The 25,547-nt window shown below is 39.3% G+C and overlaps 1 protein-coding gene across 1 annotated transcript in view; it reads right to left on the minus strand.

The window, feature by feature from the left end:
• Positions 1-1,378: 1,378 nt before the first annotated feature.
• Positions 1,379-25,547, minus strand: part of NSF (N-ethylmaleimide sensitive factor, vesicle fusing ATPase) — a 112,760-nt gene continuing 88,591 nt past the window's right edge. Inside the window, exons 16-20 of the mRNA XM_046676850.1 lie at positions 22,734-22,813; positions 6,947-7,081; positions 5,244-5,357; positions 2,002-2,057; positions 1,379-1,550 (exon numbers count right to left, since the gene is read on the minus strand). Coding sequence (XP_046532806.1) covers positions 1,505-1,550; positions 2,002-2,057; positions 5,244-5,357; positions 6,947-7,081; positions 22,734-22,813 — 431 coding nt within the window. The 3' untranslated portion in view covers positions 1,379-1,504. The remainder of the gene's footprint in view (positions 1,551-2,001; positions 2,058-5,243; positions 5,358-6,946; positions 7,082-22,733; positions 22,814-25,547) is intronic.

Genomic DNA, 25,547 nt, shown 5'->3' on the forward strand with positions numbered 1-25,547 from the left:
GTATATGTACTCTTTATTGCATTCCTTCATTTGCATTAAACAATATAATATTTATATTTTTCAATATAGTTTTAGACAAAACACAAAGACATTAACCTCATTTAACAAGAGACATAAATTAATACAATGTTTGCTTTTGTGGGAAGGGAAAAGATCTAAAATAGATAAGGGAATCCAGGACACTGGTCACCAGGAATCACAGAATTTCACAATACAATCCACTGTTTAAAAAGCCACAAAATAAGCTAGGGATGAAAACCCAAAACAAAGTCAACACGACATCGAAGTCTACCAAAAATATACAGATAGCAAGACCTGGAGATAATTTGCCTTCTACCATGGGGACAAATGACAATGCTACCCCCAAGTGCCCCTGCGGCAATAAGCCTGGCGGGTGGCGGTAAGCACCTTCAGGCGGCTTCCGAGGGCCTGTCCTCGCCTGTTCAGCAGCAGTGGGGAGAGTGGCATGCTCCCTAAATCTCACCACCAAACACGGTGACCTAGTCAAACTCCCTCTAACTCAGTCCTGAGACAAACCACCCACCTCCTCCCCTTTGAAGCAGCATGGAGAGGCTAAAGGAAACGTGTGAAATGCATTGGAATGGACGTTAAAGGACCAAGGGGACAGGGCTAGAAAGAGGTTTATTTTTTCTGTAGAATAGTGTTTTATTTAGATGCTAGATAGTACAGATCATTTAAAATAAAGGAAGGATGCACTCTAAGTAAGCCATTAAGTTAAGGAAAAAAGAAAAGTGGTGATACTAACATGCTTTTAATATTATACTAAGGAATTGACCCATTTAGAGTTGGACACTAATTAGTGCTGAGAAGTGGTAATGATTAGCATATCTTTTACGACAGAGCAAATTAGTTACATTAAGGGGATGTCACAGCCACCAGTTACGATCTGACTTTTTCTTAAGAAAGATCTCCTGATTGAAACTTGGACACATGTCTGAAAATGACGGAGAAGAGCATCTTAGAAATTCAAAGCCCTGTTTCTTCAGGCAAAGGTAATAGACAGTTTTCTGGGAGAACTTCTAACCAAATACCCAGTTCTCTTTAGAGTCAGCATAGGGAAGTTGGGCGATAACCCTCTGAAGCCATGCCCTTGCTCACTCACTGTTCCTCATTTACACGTAGAAAGTCTCCCTTCTAACAGGTCAAGTGTTGTTTTGCAACATCATCACGATTATTGAGAGGTTTCTGGGTGGTAGTGGTCGTGGCGGGGAGCTTAAAACGTGTAGTGTTCACAAGTACAGTATGTCTCCCACACTGAAAGACCGAGGAGGAAGGAATCACCTTAGCTTGCAAGGAAAGGTAAGCACAGCGCTCTAAAGCAAATTTGCACCTTCCACAAAACAGCAGAATATCTCAATAAGCGTAAGGAAGGAAGTTTTATTGCACTAATCATGCAGAGTGAGCACGTGGTGAAGGTCATCCAGTATCTTGAATAAATCGAGGGAAGATCTCAAGCCATCTTCACCTTGGTCATTTCCCTTGGTCACTGTGTGTTTGCAAACAGTCCATTTTCAAAGTCAAGGGGGCTACTGAAAAAGAAATATCCAAAACACAAAAAAGACAGTTGAAGGTCTGCAAAAAGTCATTCATCACAAAAATCACTAAAAGCTTCTTAATGGTTTTTCTACATTTTTCACTATGCATTTTGCTATTAGATGAGCATTTCACAAAAGAAAATGGTCAGCTCCATGCATTCAAAAGCAGGTTCCAATAAATATGTACCATTGAGTTTTTTCCTGCATTGTGACAAGGAAGTTTTGCGAAGCAGGGCAGGGAGAGCAAACCAACAGTACAACCAATTTCCTTGCTTGGTCTCTCAGACCTACAACACAGCGAAGAATTCTAATAAATGGAAGCAAAGTTGTCCAAGAAAGGTTGACAATTCAAATTTATATGCACTGTCTAGCAAGTCTTAGAACAGGCCCTGGGACTCAAGAGAGGCAAGTCTGGCTGACGGTCTTAAGTGTTGCATGTACTTACGCTCCTTCTTCTCTTAAGAGGGCCAAGAATTTTCTCACACGGTATTCAGGATCCATCTAAATACATCAGAAGAAATACAGACGACGTGTTAACGGTGTCTTCTAATAACTATGTGCTCACTGCATGCCGAGGAAACGCTCAGCTTCCTGCTTCTCTCAGCACTCTGCTGAGTCACAGAAGTGTGTTACCTGCTCCTTGACCAGTATTCAGAGACACAGCAAAGGAGATTGCATCATTCAAGGGAAGTGACGGGGATTTTCTAGCACAGGGAATCACTGTGCATGAGGTTCCAAATGACCCAGCTGGCCATTCGCAGGCACCTTAGCCGAGTGCTCCCTTGGCTAACGCTATGTGAGGAGGCAGCAGGCCTGAGAGGACCAGTGTGAGACCAGATGTGGCCATTCACTGGGGTTCAAATGGCATCCAATTCATAGGACTCATCTAAGGTATAAAAGTGAGACCAGGGGCTGGCACTGTGGCCTAGTGGTTAAGTTTGGCGTGCTCCGCTTTGGCAGCCCAGGTTCAGTTCCCAGGCACAGACCTATACCACTTGTCTGCAGCCGTGCTGTGGCAGCGACCCACATACAAAACAGAGGAAGACTGGCACAGATGTTAGCTCAGGACAAATGTTCCTCAGCAAAAAAAAAAAAAAAAAGTGAGACTAAACTTGAAGAAACCAATTGAGGTTGATTAAATGACTAAAAAGTAGCTTGTTAGCTCTTTATGATAGACAATTTAGCTTTTTTTCACCTTGGCCTGTCTTGCATAGTTTCTTCTTTGCAATTAACAAAAAAAATTGTGCTGAAACTGAAAAAACGAACTATGGGGCTGACTCTCTGACATGATCTCTGGATAATCCAGGTCTCCTGTAACTGAGACAGGGACACGAGTCTAACAAACAACAAGAGAGTTCTGGCTCAGGTCATTATTATCACTATTCATTTTCATTTTATATTCGTATCTATACTAATTTGTTTAATTATATTTTATTCTCATTGGTCCACTAGAGATGTAAAGTTATCTAAAAAATGATCATTAAAAGCATCTTTAATTCTTTAAGATGAACTTTTATTGTAAGAAACACACCTAACTTTTAAAAAATGTTCCCGGGCAGGAGCGTGTTTCCCGGGAGGGAACTCCCTGCCCTCCAGGAAGAGCTTCCGGAGGCTCGGCGCAGCTGCGGGTACAGGCGCAACCAGACTGCCTTCTCCAGCCACTTTTTTTTTTAAGATTTCTTCTCTTCTATGTCAGAAAAATATTGGACAGAAATTTCAAATGCATCAAAGTTAGGAGGCCAGACTACAAAGGACTAAGAAAAAGTGTGGATAGCTAACAAGGAAACATTTTCCCTCTTTGGGAATAGAATTACATATGAATCAATTGTCAAGTTCTTTAGAAAAAATGGAACTGGCTGGAGCTCAGCTGTAGTCAGTACTTGCAGGTCTTTGCCCATTAAATATATTTAATATGTGTGAGCAACGACTTACTGACTTGCCTGTAGCTATGGAATTAAAAGTCAAGAGAAAGGGAGGAAAAAAGTAATCTAGATAAATGACTTTATTCCCTCAGGTGACATCCAGTCAGAGCAGATCCTCGGCACTGTGCAAGTTTTAACAGAATCGTATATAGTGAACAGAGAGGTAACATGACTTATATTCTGCTAAACTACATGCCTCTTCACTTAGGCTCAGTCTCTCTAAGGCAGATCTAAAGAGAATTCACTCAGCTGCACGAAATCCATTTGACATGCAGGGGTTCAAACTCAGAGGCCTATGAAGTGTCAGTTGCTGAAGATGAGGCCTGAGTGCCCCACTCTCACTTTCTCCCCACACATACGAGGCATTAGCTTGATCACTGACCTGCGGGCAACAAAGGGAGAGGAAGGGGTAGGGACTGGGGAAAAAAACCCACATGGTTTCTTCTATGCAATTATTGAAAAAAAGTTGTGCTGAAGCTAAAAAAATGAAGAGTAGAGATGACTATCTAACAGATTTATCTTTTTCCAAGGAAAGAGCCAATACATCTGTATACGCACCTTTACTAAGAATAAGACTAAGCAAAGTGATTAGTCTGTAATGTTAATTTACTGCTTATAATGGAAAATAAATAAATTGGCTTAAAAATAGTCCAGCTGAAAGTTCAACAGATTAAACTTTAGGTTTCTGAAAGCCACAGTTTTATTTTAAAATAAATTTACCAGCAAAGATTAAAAAGCATTCACTTTACGTTACCAATTTGTTATTGGTCCAAAGCCTATTTCAGATGTAAGGGTAAAACTTAAACTTCACCTCTGCCAGCACTGCTCACACTGACCTGATCGAATGGTAGGACTGAGCAGTAACACGCAGTGCTTAGAATGCAGCCAGTCTGTCCACCAAGACCTGGGATAGACTCATTCAACCAAAGTCTACCGAGCACCCTACTATGTGTCCGGCTCAGTTCCGGGGCTGTGGATTCAATGTGAGTGAGATCAAGGTCCTGAACTCACAGGGCTGGGTAGGGATACATTTATTATCTAACTAGTATGTCAGGTAAGGACAAGAAGGTACAGGATGGGCACATGGAGGGGTGGAGTTCCCAAAAGAGGAAAGGTAAGTTGCCAGGAGACGTGAGAAAGTCCCAGAAAGTTTCATCTGTCTTTGCCCAGGCAGCAGCCTGGGGCTCAGTTTTCTATGTGATCCTGGATGCTTCAACTCTACAACAGTTTGCATGAAATTCCCAGGAGCCCAGCCAGGAGAAAATATACAGAGCTGAAGTCTAATCTGTGCCACTCAGTAACCTGTCCCTTCACACCGTTTCCCGGCCCCTTTCGGCGTGTGTGCAGCAGCTTCCTCACCTCTTGATGGACAACACCATCCCCCTCCATCAATAACTGTCTGTGACCATGGATAACTCACCGACAACCTGTGGGCATTCAGTACCCTCGTCTCTAAAGAGGGGGCAGCAGGACAACTGCCCTCTGAAGTCCTTTCTAGTTCTAAGATCTAGTGACTCCCTAAATTAATACTTAAAGCAACTTTATAATTTTTTCTTCTATTTTTGAATTTTAAGAAGTGGGAAAGAAAAGTACCAGTAAGTTATTGTTTGATCTCAGAAGCAGGCTACTAATATCAACTTGAGTTCGGAAATAATATAAGAGAATTATAACAAATTAATTAAAATCTTAGCAAAGGAAATAGAAAACTTCTTGGTATATCATGAAACTTCTATGTCTGAATCACATGGAGAAGGGTGCAGCTTACCTGTAGGGACATCTCAATCAACATCAGTAGCTTCTTGATTCCTATCCAGACCTTCCTCCCCTTGACTTGCTGTGCAATCGTGGTACGTTCCTTATCCTTGAAGTTGCCCAAAAGCTACAAAAACAATAAAAATCATGAAAGGACTTTTATGTAAGTGCATCAACATTGGTTGATTCTCCCATTTATCTCTACAGGAACAGTGATAAGAACTACCTGACTGGTTCAAGTTGACAGAATTCCCTCATATTTTGAAATTCAACCTGACCTTTCTAAACCCATTACGTGGGACTATGAAAGTGAAAGCTGGTATCCTAAACCCTGTTTCCTAGAGACCTGCATTAGAATTTAGAGAGATATTTGCTGGGGGGAAAGCAACAGCTCCAATCCATAATAAATATCAGTTGAAATTTTTAACATTCCTTTCTAGGAACAATCTGTACATGTCAAAGCCGACTACATTTAATTCTTTACCCGAGCCCAGCACAAATGCTGTTCAAATGGGTAACCTGGAGACGTTTATCATATAGGTAATTTCTATGTTGTTGGGAGTGGGCCCCGATTGTATGGGTCTTGAGGATTTTAGGAAGCCTTCACCACCGCTGAACAAGTCACTAGATAATATTTTCTAACAGATCTCGTTAACTCATTTGTGTACATTGATAATTAATCAAGTTTAATGAAGGAGACATATATATACATATTTTTTAAATTAAAGACTTTGTCATCCTTAAAAAAATTTAAGAAAACATTTCCATAATGTGAACTTTTTTTTTTTTTTTTAAAGATTTTATTTTTTCCTTTTTCTCCCCAAAGCCCCCCGGTACATAGTTGTATATTCTTCGTTGTGTGTCCATCTAGTTGTGGCATGTGGGACGCTGCCTCAGCGTGGCTTGATGAGCAGTGTCATGTCCGCGCCCAGGATTCGAACCAACGAAACACTGGGCCGCCTGCAGCGGAGCGCGCGAACTTAACCGCTCGGCCACGGGGCCAGCCCCCCATAATATGAACTTTTTAATAAAGCGATTCCTTGGGGCCGGCCCTATGGCTGAGTGGTTAAGTTCGAGCTCTCCGCTTCGGCGGCCCAGGGTTTCGCTGGTTCGAATCCTGGGCGTGGACACGGCACCGCTCATCAGGCCACGCTGAGGCGGCGTCCCACATGCCACAACTAGAGGGACCCACAACAAAAAAATATACAATTATCTACTAGGGGGGCTTTGGGGAGAAAAAGGAAAAATAAAATCTTTAAAAATAAATAAATAAATAAAGCAATTCCTTTTATTTCTGTAGCTTTTTTGAAGCGTCTAAGGTTTTAATCATTGTTCCAATTATTAAATGCAAGTAAATGTGCTGAAAGCTACTATGAATGACCGAATTTTCTATATTTTGATTACTTTACCCTCCCCACCCCCCATTTCAAGTTTCTGGTGCACGTAATCTATATGCATTACTCATCCTGGGCATAGAGTAACACAGACAATCTGGCAGGTTGTACGCTGCCTACACTGAGGAGTGGGAAATTAATTCACTCTCACTTATATTCATCTCTAATTCCTGGAAACAACTGAAGGCATACCCTAGGTCCCATATTCTAGGTTAACATAGAAACTAAACGTGAGGTGTGATGTCTGTGGCACCCCTTAGCGTCATTGCCAGCCTCAATTCCTTTCTTATAAACAGTGTGTAATCCATTAACTCATTTTCACCTCCAAAGCCTCCAGCAGCTGCTCTCCTGTGGCAATGTTGGGCACGTGAATGGTGGTGCTGAAAGCGTTAAGCATTTCCATCTCCTGAAGGACATCTTTGCGGCTAGTGGTCCCAATGATAAGAAGCTTGCGGCCCTGATGAGAGGGAGAAAACCTGTTAAAACACATGGGGTAGGGCTGATTGGGAAACTAGAGGAAGCCTGAGCACTATCCATGTATTTAATCACAGAAATGCAAATGATCAGGCAAAAGAGAAGGAAAAAATTAAGAATTTTCCTCTTAAAATTCTAAAAAAATGTATCAACATGATTCAGAAAGAGCAACACTTTCTTCTCACTCACATCAATAAAAGAACGGATTAGTAAATCAGGGAGACATGGACCCAGAGGAGGATACCTCAGTATATGTTTGTAATTCATTTTTCACAGCCAACGTGGTATATGTATGGTGGCAACTAGGAACAAAAAAGGAGGTGAATGGATGCAAAGTCTGTATCATCCACTTAGCAAGGCTTTAGTATGCATTTTAGAGGGAATAGGGTAATGATAATAGTTTACATTTATGCAACACAACTGTGAAAGGCATGGTGCTAAGCACTTTGCATAATTGTGTCATTTAATATCTTTAAATTTCATTTTTATTTTTAACCCAAAAATATACAAAAATGATTAAAAACTATAGCAGGCCTGTACCACTATTCCTGATGCACCCTCTCCAGAAGCAACCATTTTCAACTCTCTCAGCTTTTCTTCTTGTACTTACTACCTTATCTTTAAACAACAAGCTTACAGTGCTATTTTTAGATTTGTGTTTTCAGCTTACATATTATTTACTGACTTCCTATTATGGAAGATGGGGACTTAGTATTAATTTTGCACTTAGCCCCCCATATGTTCCTTTCCTCAGCCTTCCAACAGTTATTTCATTGTCTGGGGTTAATATATTCAGTATTTATTATAATTAAATAATTATGATTTACAGCTAAGCCAAACAGTAGTGTACTATTAAATTTCCTTTCTTGGGCAACGTTTTGTTTTTATTAGAGTTAACAACTGCCATTTTCCCCCTTTGCTTATTTTACCAGGTACTTATCACAAGTTCATCCCCAAACAAACACAACCATAAATATTCTTTCAATATGTTCAAACATGTTAGAGAATTAAAAAAAAGAAAAAACAAACAAACAAAAAAACACCTAACTTTAAAAAAACCCCTCTCCTGGAGTCCCCTGTCCTCAGAGCTCAAGGTGAGCTGACTGCTCTCTAGGCCTGCTGCCCAGCTGGAGTTCTGGAACTTTCCTCTCTCCTCTTAGATCCCCTGTATCCCAGCCTTCCCTTTTCTTCATCTGTTCCCTCTTTTCTGTGGTGCGTATACTTCAAAAGCTTCCTAAGAAAGGGCATATGGGAGGCAAAAATGTAAAGATGTTGAATTTCTGGAAATGCCTTCACTGCACCCTTAATATTGGACACTCCAGCTCTACTCGATGGTTCGGCTGGGTGTCAACAGCAAGCTTAGAAATGATTCTCCCCTCAGAATCTGGAAGGCATGGCTCTGCTTTCAATTTTCAATGTTGCTGGCTAGAAGACTGGTGCCATTCTGACTTTCTGATTCTTTGCTTCTAACTCGTTTTTTTAAAATATAATTTTTACGGAATCTTTGTTTATCCCTTTGTTCTGTAATTTCAGACTTACATATGTCGAGATGAGTCTTCTTTATTCATTTTGCTGGCACTAGATAGGTCCTTTCTAAACTGGAAACTTCAATCATTCAGTTCTAGAAAGTTATCTTGGATTATTTCTTTGAGATTTCCTTCCATTTATTTTCTGGTTTTCCCCCTATCCTGAACCTCCTTTCATTGGATACTGGCCTATTAAGACTAATCTTCTCATTTTCTCTTTTTTTCCTCCTGGTTTTTATTTCTTTCTCTTCGTAACATTTTTAAAATTAGCATCAACTTTGTCTTCCAACCTTTGTATTAACTTCTCTCTATAATATATATATTTTTTTATTTCTAAGAGCTCTTTCTTGTTTCTTGAATGTTTCTTTTTTATCATTGTATCTTCTTATATTTGATGGGTACAGTACTTTATTTTAGATCTCTGTGAATATTACAACATTACAGATTTTTAAAAATATTTTCTTCTGTTCTCCGCTTTCTGTTTCCTTTCTTTTTCCTAATTGTTCACTGGAGGCTTTCCTCAAGTGTCTGGTGATTGTTGGATGACTATTCATATTTAAGAGTTAAACTGATGACTGGCAGTTCTGAGTCTGTGGGCATCACTGTAGGATGATCAGATACGACTGGGCTGATTGTTAGGGGTCCCTCAAAGGTCAGCATGTGTAAATTTCTCCCAGAGGAGAATCTTCCAATCTCCTTCCTGAGGGCTACAAAGCCTAGTTTCCAGCATACTGGGAGTTGATGGGGGAAGGGGTCTGGGTACCTCACCATTCAATACGGGGACTTCACGTTCTCCTCTTTGTAGTACGGTACCTCTTTAGATCAATCTCTCACTTAATGTTCATTATAATCCTGAGAATTAAGTACTAGTATTATCTCTATTTTACTTATGAAGCTATTGAGTCTCACAGATATAAGTAATTTGTTCAAGGTCAAATAACTAATCATGATGGAGCCAGGAATGGAAACCTGATCCAGAATCCTTTCTTCAACCATTTAAAAAAATGTTTACTTGGAAAATGGAAGAGGAGTAAATTTGAAACTTATGTCACTAGATTTATGATACAGTCATTCCACAGATAAGCCTTTAATACAATCATTAAGCCTATTCACAGATCTTAGAAACTCAGGATGCTAAAATAACTGAGGAAATAAAAAATATTATTATGTGGAAATTAAAATAAATGCAGGAAAAGATTTTAAGAAATTGAAGATCAGATGCCAAAACAATTTCAATTTGGGTTTTGTAAATATTACACCTGTCAATAAGGCATGTTAGCCTTTCTCAATTTTACTCGTTTTTGTCCATCAACTGTGCCAATAATGGATAATGAACCAACATAAACAAAGGCATACCAAAGGAATGCCTTTTGGTATAATCAGTGATTGATATATCAGATGATTGTGCAAAGACAATGGGATAGAAGTGTACCTGTGAAGTATACTGACTAAAGGATAATCATTATTACTCTTCAATAAATCAACTAGCTAAAAATCAAACACATTATCAGCAGACCTTTACCAAGTTGCTAGATGAATATGGAATAGGCCTTGTATGAAGAGAGAGATGGATACAAAAGAGATCATTACAAGACAGTATGGAATGGTGGAGGTATTACGGACAGGATGTCATGGTAGAGGGAAGAGATATGTGGCGGAGAGAGCATCTGTCTCTGGGAGAGAGATACCTGAACTCAGCCTTAAGGAATGACTAGGCTGACTGGGCAGATGAAGGGGAAGGACATTCCAAGCCAGAAGGATCAGAAACACAGAAGTCCCAAAGCAAAACAACAACAACAAAACTGGGGTGTGGAGTAATTACGAACACATAAAGACATACAAACTTCTACTAAAACAAAAAAGTTTGACACTCCAAATATTTCTCAACACTAAATTCTAGTGGTACACTTAGGACATATCCCTGAAGGCTAACACATACCAAAGGCCATGCAGGCTGGCACATCCTCACTACATTTAAAGGTAACTGTTACTTCTCTTTTTTCTTAGGTTTTTAATGTTCCATAGCCCATAATTCAAACTCCTTCATCTTGCTCCTCTCTCATGGAGGACAGTGGTGGCCCTAGAAGAATGGCACTGAGGAAGAAACTTCTTACTCATTGCAGAAAGCTGGAATTACCATTTTCCTAGTGAAATTTTCTCTTACGTTGAGAGTGACTATGCTCGTCAGAGTGTTGAAAGACTGGGAAATGCAGTGCAACTTATAATGAAGGGGATAATTTATGTTTTGCTTTTCTTCTTGTTTTACAAGACTGCAAACACTGCAGAGAGGTCATGACCCAGGCAAGTTCAGGACTTGACTTGTAAAGCATCATCTTTAAAAAAACACCAAAAAACATGACCAAATAATTAAATTGTGCTGGGTCACTTTGTATATTAATTAGTGGTAATGCTCATGAGGAAGTTTTATCATGAAAAAACAGATCTGAATGTATTAACATAAACCACATTGGAGAGCATTCTGGAGGAAAAGCTGCTAGCAGTATAAAATAGGAAGGCCAGCTTTAAAAATAAATGTAGAGCTCAATCCAAGAGGGAAAATCTAACTTGTTAACGTGTGGCTGCTAGTCTTAAGTCTATAGCGCCGAAACATGCCCCTTGATGGAAAGAGAAAAGGTCGAGTGATAACTTATTTGGGGAAAAAAACTGTTCCCAGCATACTCTTTACTGAGATTTGTTAGTCCTGTTGCAATAAAGAAAAGGCCTACATAAAATGACTATCTGCCAATTGGATTATGATAAACATTGTTCCAAGGTTAAATAAGTACTAGTTAACTAATTCTTAGTACCATAAGAAGCAACTCAGGTGAAAACATTACCATGAAAAAGGCAGGGCTCAGTCAGGTGTTGATCCTTCAAAAAAACACTTCTTTACATGAGGAAGAATGAGCCAAGTACTAAGCAGTATCTAAGCCTTTTGCCACACAAAGGACTAACCAGATAATCCACACCCTTTCATAGGTCCTGCCCATTGATTGGCCCCAATAAACTGATTTGTAACAAAAGTTCATGTGGAAGAAAGCTTTTTTTCTTAAATAAAAATGCCACCAATATAATACTGCAGTGAAATGGAAGGCCTGATTTTAACCTGTGAACAAAAGTAAAGTCAGTTATGCAGTAAAGAAAGGCCATTCTTTCCATATCATTCAATGCTGAGCAAGTGTAATACACTCTTGGTAAGAAGAATTAACTGTGAACAATTGGAAACCCTGAAATGGATTAAGAGGTGAGTTTAAAAGTGCAAATCAAAACTGCTGTGTGCTGGAGGCCTTAAACTTTATTTCCTGATTGTTAGAATTTGAGGTTTTTATAAATGAGTGAAAAATTTCAGAACATTAGGAAATTATAAACCTGGTAAATAAAAGATAGATTAGTTGATCACACCATTAACAAGAATTTACTCTGTTCAGGTACTTACGGAATTATGAGATTTGGTTTGTGCCTTCAAAGTGATTACAATTTAGCAGGGAAGGGCAAACAAACATTCACGGACCACTACTAAGTAATACATCAGCAAATACAAACTCATCATGGCTGAGGGGACTGTGTCCCTGGGGACAGTCACGTTGGAGTGGGGTCGTCTAGGAAGATTCCTGTACTACTGTAGAGACACTGACAAAGAGGAGGCCCTGGAGGAGGGAGCGGTCTCTAATGCTACTAAATCCTACGTGGGTGGTGGAGGCAGCTGAGTCCGGGCACGAAGGGCTGAAACAAAGTCTTTTTAGAGAGATGAGGAGTGGGCAGCCAAGAAAAGGAAGACTCAGAATGCTAAACTAAGGAAGGAGATTTAGTATAAAAAGCAACAGGAAACTAAAGAAGGTTCTTGAGGAGGAAGAGCTGTGATGAAGAGAAAGATGATCCCAGCAGCTACATGCAGGCTGGCCTGTGGCCTCGAGAAAGCCGCTGCACTACGACATGCCAGCTCTAAGAGTGAGCAGGCCCAGGAAGGATCTGTGCCCTTCACCAACACCTCACACACCTGGCATCCTTTTCGATGCAAGCCCAGGGCTGGCAGAAAGCAGACACAAGCCTCCTGATGGACAGGCGGCTTGGTGCCATAGAAAAGCACAGGTTCCACTATTCACAGCTGTGTGATTTGGGCTAGGTTATTTAACTGCTCAGCACCTGTCTCCTCCTCAACCATAAAAATGGGATTAAAAATCCTAGTACCTGTGAGAGGAGAGCATGAGGTGAAGAATGCTTCGGGGTTGGGGGCTTTGCCGTCACTGTCAGAGGAGGCAAGAATAAAAGGAAGTGAGAGCTTGAACAGAGCCTGAAAAATCGTCCTCTGCCTAGGATGTCAGGAACCCATAACATTAGGTCTTGTGGGCGAGTGGTGGGGCACCTGAGAATTCCCCTCTTCCCCACAACAACACAGGGCACTGGCAGCACACGGTACGGAGAGAGGGCATTCTCCCAGAGGACCAAGATTCACTCTGTGTCAGGGGAAGATGCGAACTCCAATCTTCAGCCTAACGAGGGTTGCAGTGAGGCCTGAAGCTAAAGATCAAACACCCCCTGAGAAGGAGTCATGGCAGCAGTGAGAGCGAGGGGCCTCAGTCGGAGGCAGTGACTTCTGAGGGAGAAATCAGTTCAGGGCAGACGGTGCAAGGAAGCTTTCTTGCTAAGAGATGTTTTAGTCCACCACTTATCCTAGCTTCATTCTTGAAATGGGAACAATTTCTCATACTTTTACTTAGTTTGTATTACTCAATACAGGTATTTTAAAAATTCTACCTACCATAGCGCCTGTACAACTTACCCCTGCCTTTATTTGCAAGTCTGAATCTTGTTTCTAGCCTGTCAACTCCTTGGGGGTAGGAGCCATATTTTATTCATCTATGTCCTGTCAGTTCTTAGACAGCATGCCTGGCACACAGAAGATACTCCTACGTTCCCTCTGCCTAGAATGCTCTTCCCTTATCTATCCACACGGTTCCTTCCCTCCAAGTCAAGGCTTTGCTTGAGTGTCGCCTTTCCACAAGGCCTACACAACCCCTCCACAAGCGCATCTAAAACTGCACCCCTCTTCATCTTCCTGTATCCTGCTCTTCCCCCCCGACAGTATGGATCACTTTTTAACATACTACATGCCTTACGCATTTACTGTCTTTACTTCTTTGTTGTATTTATTGCTGGCCTTACATCAACAAGGACAGGATTTCTGTCTGTTTGGCTTTATTGATGTATCCAGGGCTAGCACAGTGCCTTATACCTAGTGAGAAGTTAATAAATTTATGTTGAATGAATGAATGGTGATCTCAGTGTAGGTTTCAAGGGTAGCAGATCACTCCTTCCTTTTACATTCTCTCTTCTGGTCCTAGAAAAATGCAAAAAGTGTTCAACGGGAAAATAACTATCTACCCATTTCAGAGTCTTCATATCTGAGCCCCAAGTGTTGAATGGTATGATAAGTTTTAATGGAAATAGAATAAATGGCATGTATGCTTCATTCACAATATAAGTAGATGCAAAGGCTGTCATGTCTCTTTCTTTTATTTAATCAGTTGATCAATAGTCAAGCTATTGATTGGATAATACAGATTTCACTAACAGAGACCAGACCTTACATTAAATCAGCCTTAAAAGAAAAAGCAAGGTTAGAAAAATATCTTACACATAGACAAGCTTAGATGCAAAGGTCGATTGATTTAACTCTGTCAAGCAGCAAGTTAGTTGTGAAGGATTGGAATTAAAGAATTTTGACAGTTACACTACTAAGTTGAAAACAAAACACCTGCAAACACATTAAGTTTCAATTTTTTTCCTGATTATAAAGTAATAAATGCTTATTGTAGAAAATTTATAAAATACAGAAAACAATAAAGCAGAAATCACCTATCTACCATCTAAGATCAGTTGTCTTTAAAGATGGAGAAATAATAGAACTCGCTTTTACTTTTATTTTTAGTTTCATTCTTCAAAGATTTTCCTTTTTTGTGTATGTTTTCAAATGAACAGCGTCTTACAGAATAATAGATGTAGGAAAGCACTGGGAGGATGAGCTCCATTTTTTTACTGGTAGGGGAATGTGTTCAGAAAGTTTAGAGGCCACTGGTATAAAGGCAATCACAATAAACAATTTTGGCATACTTCCTCCAGTCCTTTTTTCCTTATAACTGAAATCATAAGTGAAAACACTATGAGAAAAATTAAGGATTAAGTGAATGGTGATTTAATAGTTATGCAGGCTGCTTCAGACATAGGCCCCGTTTGTACACAAAATGGGTCACTAGCTGGGTGGCCACAAAGCTTTTCACCTCCCTGCTGTCCTCCCTTCCCATTATTACTCTTCTTGCTCCGGAAACAGGCCCCCTCTTCCGCTTGCTCCAGGGCTGGCGAAGGCAAGGTCTGCAGGAGCAAGATGGCTGGCAGCTAGGGGAAAAGGAAGCTGCTTTGCTCTTTCCTGCTAACATTTCTAGGGCTGGTTTCTTCAGCAGCAGCCACCTGGAGCCTAGCTCCTTTGGTATGGGTTGGTTACTCTGTTGGTTTTACATATTTTTTGTGCAAGGAAAGACAGAGGTTTTTTCAAGTGGGTAACAGACTAATAATTGAGTCATGCTTTGCAGTTTACAAAGAACTACAATCAACACATCTTATTTCTCACAACTATATATTCCTATTGCTCCTATTTTACAAGTGAGAAAATCAAAACTCAGAGTTAAGTGACTGGATTCAAAGTCAAGTCTTCTAAGCCCTGAACTCTTATTTACACTGCCAATGCCCATTCTATGTGTAGTTAAGACCCACCAGCTTCAAAATATCCATTCAACAAATATTATCATCTCCATAGCCTAAATGGGTTTTAAAAAAGAAAAAGAAAAGAAAAGAAAACAGGCGGAGCTAGGCACATTGTCTGAAGCTTTCCCTGTGCAAAGCACTCTTTCCATTGCCCAATGTGAGGGATAAGTAGGATTGTTGACACGAATATGCGGTTACAGTCAAGCTGTGACTTAAAAGGATGAAGGCCTGGTTCCGTCTGTATTCCAGTTACTATCAGGAATACTGACGGCTTGGTCTGGACCCTCCGTAAGGTTCCCCTTATTGGTTCTTATCCAACAGCTGTTACGCCACGTAGTATAAGCCCCTAGGAAATCACCAGAGATCTGTGTACTAGTTTCAGGGACAAGAAGGTAGGAGAGAAGCTGTGAAATGCTGTTCTGTTGCACAAGAAGTGAGGAGAAAATGGGACTTTAGTCACCAGCAACAGGTGGCTGCAGGGAAAAAGGCAGTAGGTGGGCCAGTCCCTGGAGGCTGAGGACAGTGTAATGGGGAGTGTCCTTGGGGATCTCACAATGGCCAGAAGCCCTGGCCCTCCCTCTACTCCTTACCCTGAAGACCTCTGAAATTCCTGTCTCTCCTTCATTCTCCCTTTTCTAAGAGGGATCTACAATCCCCAAAGCAGGGTATCTGTCTTACTTGGGATGTAGGAAGCTTCTAAATTTCAGCAAATAGCAGACAGGGAAGCAGGGTGTCCCTATTTCTTTTTCCAGTATTGCAAATGAGGGAAGCTGTGCTTGGGCTTTCCAAGTTGGAACTCTGAACTCACTTTCTAAAGAAATATGCTATCGATAGTAGTTACATTCTTTAAATTTCCTATCTTACAAGCTAAAAAGGTTCTGTGGACTATCTAAAGGCCCCAAGCAATGGGAATATTCAAATGATGCAGGACAAACATTCATTCCCTCTTTGAAGATCTTAGGATAGGACTCCACAAACTCATTCTTTATAAACAGCATTCTCTGTGAACGGTGGCACACTCTTACTTTTCAGTACTCCATGCTTTTCACAATAAGGCATTAATACCTTCTATCTGTGTAGTCTACAGGTTTACAGGGAACTTATGTTACAGAGAACTTCAGTCGGGCCTCAATGGGGTAGGTAAGGCAGGAGGAAATATCTCCATTTTACAGATGAAGAAATAGACACAAAGATATTAAGGGACTAGTTCAAGGCTATGAAGCCAGCAGATGTCTAAGCTACAACTCAAACTCATTCTGATTCCAAGTCCAATATGAAGAATTAAGTCTTGCAGACAGGGTTCTCACAACTATATTCATGGCCCCATGGTATACTATGATACTATAATCAACACTTTTCTAGCACTGATGTCATGTCAAAGTAATGTATTCAAGGCAATGGGGCTAAAAGACATTCTGGCAGTGAGAGAATATTTTATCTCAGCACCATTAACATTTCTCTGATGATTAAAATTTAGATATTTAATTTTGAGTTATCTGAAAATGGTACATATACATATGTATATCTTATACAATTTTTTATTCTTAATACATATTACAGATGTGCTCTACCAAAAAACAAAACAAAAAATACCCCTATTTTGAAGACGTGGTTTTATTCAGCAGATATTTATAGGAATGTTTTATAAAAGGACTCACCAAGTTTTTCACTGTTTTTTGATGTATTTGAAATTGTCCTACATATATATGTATTACATATATATATTTATTTGATTTATATAGAACTTCCTGAGACAATCTACTATTAAGCAAAGTACACTTAATAGAGAATTTTATAAAATATAGTAGCCATCTAATAAATGGGAAAATTGGGGCACTAAACTGTCAATCATCATACAGTTTTTTTTCAGTAAAGAAGTCCAATGCAAAAGTCATCAGTGATTGCAATGAATGTGTCTGGCAAAATGACTAAACCTCTTTCCTAAAGTGGTTATATATCTTATTGAGTCATATTGTAGTCATTAGCCAGAGTTAATTTTGAACAGACAGATGGAGAGATACTCATGTTTAGGCCTGCATGATTTGGAGTCTCTTCCATTATCTGCTTATTTCGCTAAAGCAACCCAAAGCCTGAAGAGTTGCTTAATGTTACCAAGACTTCCTAATAACACACCTGAAGTAAGACTGCACTAAGATGTCGTATAAGAACTACATAAAAAGCAATCTTGTCTAGAGACTGACGAGGTTAAAATGAAACCCATGGAGAAACAAGTATGTCTCCCTGACTCCCCACCAGGAGTTTACTAACGGTTTCTTATTGGTTCACACGTTACACCCTTCTCGGCTCTGAACCCTGCTTCTCTCTCATTAGGTAATATTCCTAGGTGCCAGAGCAGTGAGGAAGTTATTTTTTCAATAACTTTATACTTTAGCTAAAACTCTTAAGAACTGTTAGGTCTGAGTTCTACGTCAGTAATATTGCCATGAATTTGTAGTGATCTTTCGTAAGAGTTTACAGTTTCCAAAGAGTTTTTGAACGGATATGCTGCAAATGAATGACAGGGAGACTAAGATACCAATTCTTGTCAGTGCTTGGGAAGACTGGGTGGTCCCAGGGGAGGCTGCACCTCTGGCCAGCTGTGAATGGCCTCATCCATTTGCCCAAGTACATCATGAGATGTTACCATTTTCTATACGCCACGCCATGAAAAAGGCTGGGAAGCACTGAACTGAAAAAGGAATGGTTCTCCATAAATTAAAAGGCTATTGTGGTACATAGAGATGAGCTTTTCCAGTTTGATTCCCCAAAGTCAAAAAGCCAAGTAAACTCAGCACTAAAGCAGCCAGGCTGACGGGCGCAACTGCTCTCACACTTGCTGAGGAAACTGGGAAGTCACGTCACTTTACAGCCTGAGGAGTTCCTTTCCACGCACTTTATTTTGTCTCCCAAAAAGAAAAAAGAAGGCACCAGAAGAGACCTATGAGGAAGAGAATCATGCCGCTGGTGCTGCGGGTTGCAGGAAGATTTACCTGGCCTTACCGCTTTACTCCTGCTTCCTCCTTGACATTAAGACTAGGGCTTTCATCTTCCTGATCTTGAAAAGCACATTCCCCTCAACTTCCATAAATCTGCAAAACTTGAAAAGAGCCCCAGTGTCATCAAGTAAAAGAGACGGCTTTAGGAATCTCACTGGAAGGAGGGGAGTCTTCAAGCCTCTCACTGCTAAGCCGGACATTTCCTAACACTGGACAAATTGTACGTCCAGCTCAGGGAGGGTGAACTGCAGTGGTCTTTTACCCTCCAAGCCAATTGTTAGCTTTTCACAGGAATCAGCAGGGAAGCACATGTGAAACCTCTGTGGTGACGGTGAGCACCCCCACGCCTTGTGTGACTCTGCATGTAGATGAAGCGGCCTGGGAGCTTTCTTAGCTGCTGCTGCTGAGTTCTCAGAGCAGCCCTTTTCTCCGGCGTGGCTCCCTGCTGGGACAGCCCTTTTCAATTTTTCTATCCCCCCTCGATCTCTTCTCCTGCAGAACACAGGGAAACTTGATTGAAATAAAGACCTAGGGAACATGTTTTATTTTCTCCTGTTCAATCCATTTTAGAAAAGCTTTTAATTGGTTTTAAAAAGATGCTAAACAAAATGTGATGATGTTTTTCAGTCTGCATGAACTACAGATACCACTTTTTATACTTTCAAAGGGCTAATAAATCAATCATGAAATTAACTCTCCAGCTAAATTTAAAGCAAATCCACTGAATAACAGGTTCATTAAAAATCTATGCATTTACTTAGAAAAATTTAAAATTCAAAGAAAATTATCCTAGTAACTGAAATCTGACTTGAATTTTTAGTCCTACACTGAAAATCCAAGACCAAAGTAATCACAAAGGGAAAAAAGGAAGGCTTGTGAACCAGTTTTAATAAGCCAATTTTCAACGAGGGAGGGGAGTGGGGGAGGGGGAGAAGTAGAAAAGAGAATATCTTGATACCTAACAACGTGGTGCCCCTGAAGGGACTCTTTTATTTGAGCATGTGCACACATGCACACACAATTTTTCTGGGTGAAAGCTGGAATTACAACAAACGCAAAATTAAGGATTCTGCGACTGATATGATTACTGTATTGTATACAAGCACAGTTCCTCTTTTTAAAGAAAAACTCCTATAACTTTTCTGTTTTCTTGACAGCGATAAAATAATAGCTTTCTACCAGTCTAGGCAACTCTATATCATTCAGATTCATATACTTTTAATATTTACTTGAAACATCTGAAAAACCTACAGGATGATTGTTTGGTAAAGTGAATGCTTCTACTTTAGAATGACAAATATTCTTGACACTGGATCAGCCTGAAAATTTTCCCAAAAGAATACAAATTATTTTAAAAACCAAGGTGATACAGAGAAAGCATATTTTTATTTTGTTAAATATATGCCAATTAGAAATATTTCAACCATTACTTTCTTCTGCCGCTGATTCATACATACAGCAGATCATCTAGCTGTCCAGGTCAGTCACCAAATTCTGATTCATGACAGAATCAGAATTTTCTTTTAAGAGAATCCCTGCCATTTCCAATCACTAAGGCAACCAGATCTCTCTTTTACTTCTTACATATTCCTGTATTCTTCCTTTTCAGTTCTTAGAGAAATTTGTTCCAAATCCCTTTTTAATGATCCAATGCCTGCTTCTAAGGTTTCTCCCAAGCAGGGTCTGGTGTCTGGGATGCTCACTCCTTCCTTCCAGCTCTCCATATAACCTTTCTTTCAGCATTTCAGTAGCTTCTGAAATCACTGTGATTTTGGGGGTGTTTCATTGAGGTATAATTTACATAACACATAATTTACTCATTTAAAGTGTACAATTCAATGGCTTTTAGTATATTCATAGGTATGTGCAACCATCACCACAATCAATTTTAGAATATTTTCATCAACCCAGAAGGAAACTCCACACCCCTTAGCAGTCACCTCTCATTCTCCCCATCCACCTCTCCCAGTCTAGGCAACCACTAATCTACTTTCTTTCTCTACTGGGGCAGTTCTGGACGTTTGCTATAAATAGAATCACATAATACGTACTCTTTTATGTCTGGCTTCTTTCCCCTAGCATGATTTTAAGGTTTGTCTATGTTATGGCATGTATCAGTACTTCATTTCTTTTCATTTCTGAATAATATGTTGTATGTATACACCACATTTTATCTGATGAACATTTGGGTTGTTTCCACTTTTTGGTTATTATGAATAAGGCTGCTCTGAACATTCACGTATAAGCTTTTGTGTGGACATACATTTCCATTTCTTTTGGGTATCTATCTAGAAGTAGAACTGCTGGGTCATATGGTAACTCTGTCTTTAATCTTTTGAGGAACTGCTGGACGGTTTGCAAAAGCTGCACAATTTTTATATTCTCACCAGCACTGTCTAAGGATTCCAATTTCTCCATTTGCATGCCAACGCTTGTTATTATCTGATTTTTTGATTATAGCCATCCAAGTGGGTATGAAGTGATATCTCATTGGGGCTTTAACTTGCATTTCCCTGATGCCTCATGATGCTAAGTATCTTTTCATGTGCTCATTGGCCATTAAAACTTTACATATTTTTGAATCTTTTCAACCTAATTATACCTTGCCAAATTAAAACTACAGCAATACTAAAATACTTAATCCCACCAAAACGAGAGGATACTCAAAAAATCTATTTTTTTGAATAAGTGATATATATATATTTTCCAAATAAATTATTGATGAAATACTATATATAAATTGCCGTGTCAGATGCTGTAAGATTTAAAAGCATAAGATAATGTTGCTTTCCTCGAGAATCTTACAATCATTTGCACAAAATAGCAACAGTTATTCCTAAGTGTTTAATCAAAATGTTGCAGGTCATTTGTTAACATATTCTCTTTATTTCTATTAGTATCCATTTTGGATTACAAATAATTCTCAGCTAGGGGACGTCTCTCTGTTTAAATCAATGTGTATAGTATTTAACAATGAAAAGGACAAGCAGTTTAAAAAATACCATTGAAAAATTATTTTTTCCTCTCCCAAATGACTTTAAGCAGAAATTCTTTTTACCTAAAAAACTGATTACAAGAAATAAATTTAAATGCCTGGAAAAAGTCTCCCAATCTAAGAAATTTTAAAATGCCGATTTCATAAACAAAGGAATTTTTTGCATGTGATATATATAGATACTGGGGTTATTTATTTTTGCTCCAGCAACTTTAGATATATCTATTTAGATATTTATTAAAGTAATCAGTGAAGGGAAAGATATGCTCACTTCTCTAACTTTAGTCTTAGTACAAGCTAAAACTCCAATTACTGGGAATGATAGTTTATGGAAAGGTGATTAAAAAAATCCTTTCTCAGCGCATATACGTAGTAAAGTTTCAAGGTTGTTGTAGGTCATGTTTCTTTTCACTATCCTAAAAATACAGAAAAACGAAGAAAGAAAAACCCTAGAAAATCAAGACGAGTCCTTTACCTTTAGGTCTGACAACACACACATATAATCTTAACTGTTAAATTAAAACTTAGATTCACCAGCTTAACATTAAATATTTTCCATACAGCTTAGTATCTTTAACTCCAAATATGAGACTCCCATACAGACACTAGAAGGTCTTCAAGTTAGTACTCAAGCCCTTTGTATCTGCCTTTGATTGGCATTTCTTCAATGTGACAGTACACAGAATCAATCATGAGAAAATGTGTCTTGTGTCATAGCCAAACATGCTCTGGCAGCCTCTACATAATTAATATATTTAACCAACTCTCACAGGTTAGTTTTAAATGTGGTAAGCTATCAAAATCCCCAGTCTCCAATAGCCATATCAATAAAAATGCAACCACATGAACCAAGATCCTGGCTATAAACTCACTCCTCAAAAATGCTACATGACACAAGAGAAATAACTCAAGTTCATCTGTAAAAATTAAAAAGAAAAACCAAAAATATCCCTCTGCCTACAGGAAATAAATTTCCCCAAATACAAATTCTTAGGAAAACCTACGAAATGATAAATGAAACAAATGGGAACATGTAATTAATCTCTTCTACATTAATATCATAATTTCTCATGGAAGATGGAGGGGGTAGGGATGTGGAGAATTGTGGGGAACTTATAAAACAGCAAAACAGAATACTCATTGGAACTGTGGGATTTGAGATCTTCAGAAAAGGAATGAAAACCTCTGATTGTTAAGAAAATCATCTCTCTTAAGACAGAAGGCCAGACCAAATGACCTTTCAAACTCCTTTCGACAACAGAATTTTATGTTTATGATAACCTGCTTATTTAGAGAATGCACCATTACATGCAATTTACTGGAAAAAATCTGTGAAAATGTTCCTTATGTTATTTTTACCTGAGGAGGTGCCTTTTTCAGTAACACTAGGAGAGCCTGTAACACCAGATTAGAAAACCGAGGGCCAATAGGGACATAATCTGGAAGAGAAACATTGCTATGTTTAGGGATTTGATACATGTATTTCAAACATTCAGATTTTTCTGCATGAAGAGTAAACACAGTCCTAAATAACAGTCATGTAACTAATGATAATTAGCAAAAATATCTCCAATAACTTAAATGCTTAAAATATTATATATGAACTCTCATCTGTAAACTTTTTAAAAAGCTTTAAATATCCATTTTGAGTTCATGTAGACATTTTGTCTGATATTCAGAGATAGTTGTGGTTTTTTAGGAAGGAAAACACCCCAGGTGTATTTACTAAGCATTTCCAAGACATTACTGCAAACCACAACAATGTAGTAAGTACACAGGCAACAAACCATGATACTAGAAAATGGGTAGAGGGGAAAATGGCAAGTAATAACAATGCATGTAAGGCGCTGCAGTATAACTGAAATGATGGTGGAGCCACTAAGATTGGTCCTCAGATGGTGAAGAACAGAGAACTTCCCACCTCTTAAACTTGTACCAATCCTTCAAGAATCAGCACCAATGCCACTCCTTAGCTTTCTCTGCATACTGCATACGCACCTTGCCCTGTGCCTGGAGCTACCTTCAGGCATTAGCCCTTTGAAGATCCTTCCCTTTGCTGAATATCCAGAACACATGGCATATTCTACTTTGCATTAATTTTTGCCAATACATGTTATAACGACAGCCAGCATCTTACTTATTTTTCTGAGACCCTAATAATTCTAGCACAGTAGTAAGGGCTCAGAATATGCTTGTTGAATAAATGAACAAACAAGTACAGATAATAACTATTCATACAAGTGAAAATATACTCAGAGGGCACACATTCCTGACATAGTAGTGTTGCTATGACCACACATCTCAATTGTGTTTAGATAAAGGAATTTACACAGAGCTATGAGTATGTGTCTAAAAGCTTTTAAAGAAATAATCCTATAAACTGGGCTGAAATGTATCAAAAATAGCAGACCAAAAACCCAGGTCACTAAATAAAACTATCAATTTAAGAAGACCTCACAGATACACTGCTTTGCTTTATAACAGACATTACCTTAGGAAACAGGAAAATAAATACATAACAGAGGACCTAAAGCAAGTCTGAAGATCATGGGGAAAATGCAGTAAGAACGGTTAACTTGAAATCACTACTACACCATTCTGGACAGCTCAAGGAAGAAGGGATTAAACACGTGTTTGGTAGTACTTTCAGATGTCCATTAAGCAACCAGATGGGTTCCACTTCAACAGAGTTTATTACAGCATCCTGAGCCATTGTTACAATGAATTTGTTCCAAATTTACCTAATTTTTGCAAGGAAATAAAATGTAAGAGTAACAACACTTTGCTGCATTTACTTGTAGATTACATCTTATGAGCTGAGTGCAGGAGCTGTCTTATTCATCTTTATATCCTGTGCATGTAAACGTAGGAGATGTTTAATAAATATATACACATATATTTTTTTGTGAGGGAGAGTCACCCTGAGCTAACATCTGTTGCCAATCCTCTTCTTTTGCTTGAGGAATATTAGCCCTGAGCTAACATCTGTGCCAAGCTTCCTCTGCTTTGCCTGTGGGATGCCTCCACAGCACAGCTGATGAGTGGAGTAGGTCTGCACCTGGGATCCGAACCTGCGAACCCCCGGCCACAGAAGCACAGTGCATAGAACTTTAACAACTCGGCCCCAGGGCCAGCCCCCTTTAATAAATATTTTTAAAGATTACTATAGAGCCCTTTTAACTTTTAGAATGTTTTCAACATTGTTATCCCATTTTTGTGGGAAAAGTAAGGGAATACAGTCTTTGTTTTATAAGAGCAGAAACTGAGATACAAAGAGGTTACGACTTCTGCTCCAAGTATCATAGCTAACCTGTAGATCTCACTCTGATCCTAAACCTTCTTTCATTAGTTCTGTCAAAGTTCGCAAGTAGAACTCCTGAGCTACAAGCAGCTCAGAGGTACTAAACAGTAAATATGTCCATCAACAAAAATTACTAATCATCTGAGGCCTGCCCAGTGGCTGAGCGGGTGGGTTCCTGAGCTACACTTCAGCAGCCTGGGGTTTCACCAGCTCGGATTGTGGGCGCGGACCCAGCACCGCTTATTAAGCTGTGTTGAGGCAGTGTCCCACATAGCACAACTAGAAGGACCTACAACTAAAATATACAACTATGTATATGTACTGGGGGGCTTTGGAGAGAAAGAAAGAAAAAAAAGATTGGCAACAAATTTTAGCTCAGGTGCCAATCTTTAAAAAAAAAAAATTACTAATCATTTATTATGAACAGGGAGCTCTGTGGAAGATACAAAATAATATAAGACATGGGCCCTTACAAGAAAGCAGTTTATGATGGAGTTACAGTCATAAGGCATATTTAAAATGAATAACATCATTGACTTCAGATATGAGATAATATTATATTTCTTTTTTTTTTTTAAAGATTTTATTTTTCCTTTTTCTCCCAAAGCCCCCCAGTACATAGTTGTGTGTGTGTTTTGTTTTTGAGGAAGATTAGCCCCGAGCTAACTGCTGCCAATCCTCCGTTTTTTTGCTGAGGAAGACTGGCCCTGAGCCCATCCATGCCCATCTTCCTCTACTTTACATGTGGGACACCTACCACAGCATGGCGTGTGAAGCAGTGCCACGTCCATACCCGGGATCCAAACCAGCAAACCCTGGGCCGCCGAAGCAGAACGTGCGCACTTAACCACTGCACCACTGGGCCGGCCCTG

Source organism: Equus quagga, chromosome 11, assembly GCF_021613505.1.
Source record: "Equus quagga isolate Etosha38 chromosome 11, UCLA_HA_Equagga_1.0, whole genome shotgun sequence".
NCBI lineage: Eukaryota > Metazoa > Chordata > Mammalia > Perissodactyla > Equidae > Equus > Equus quagga.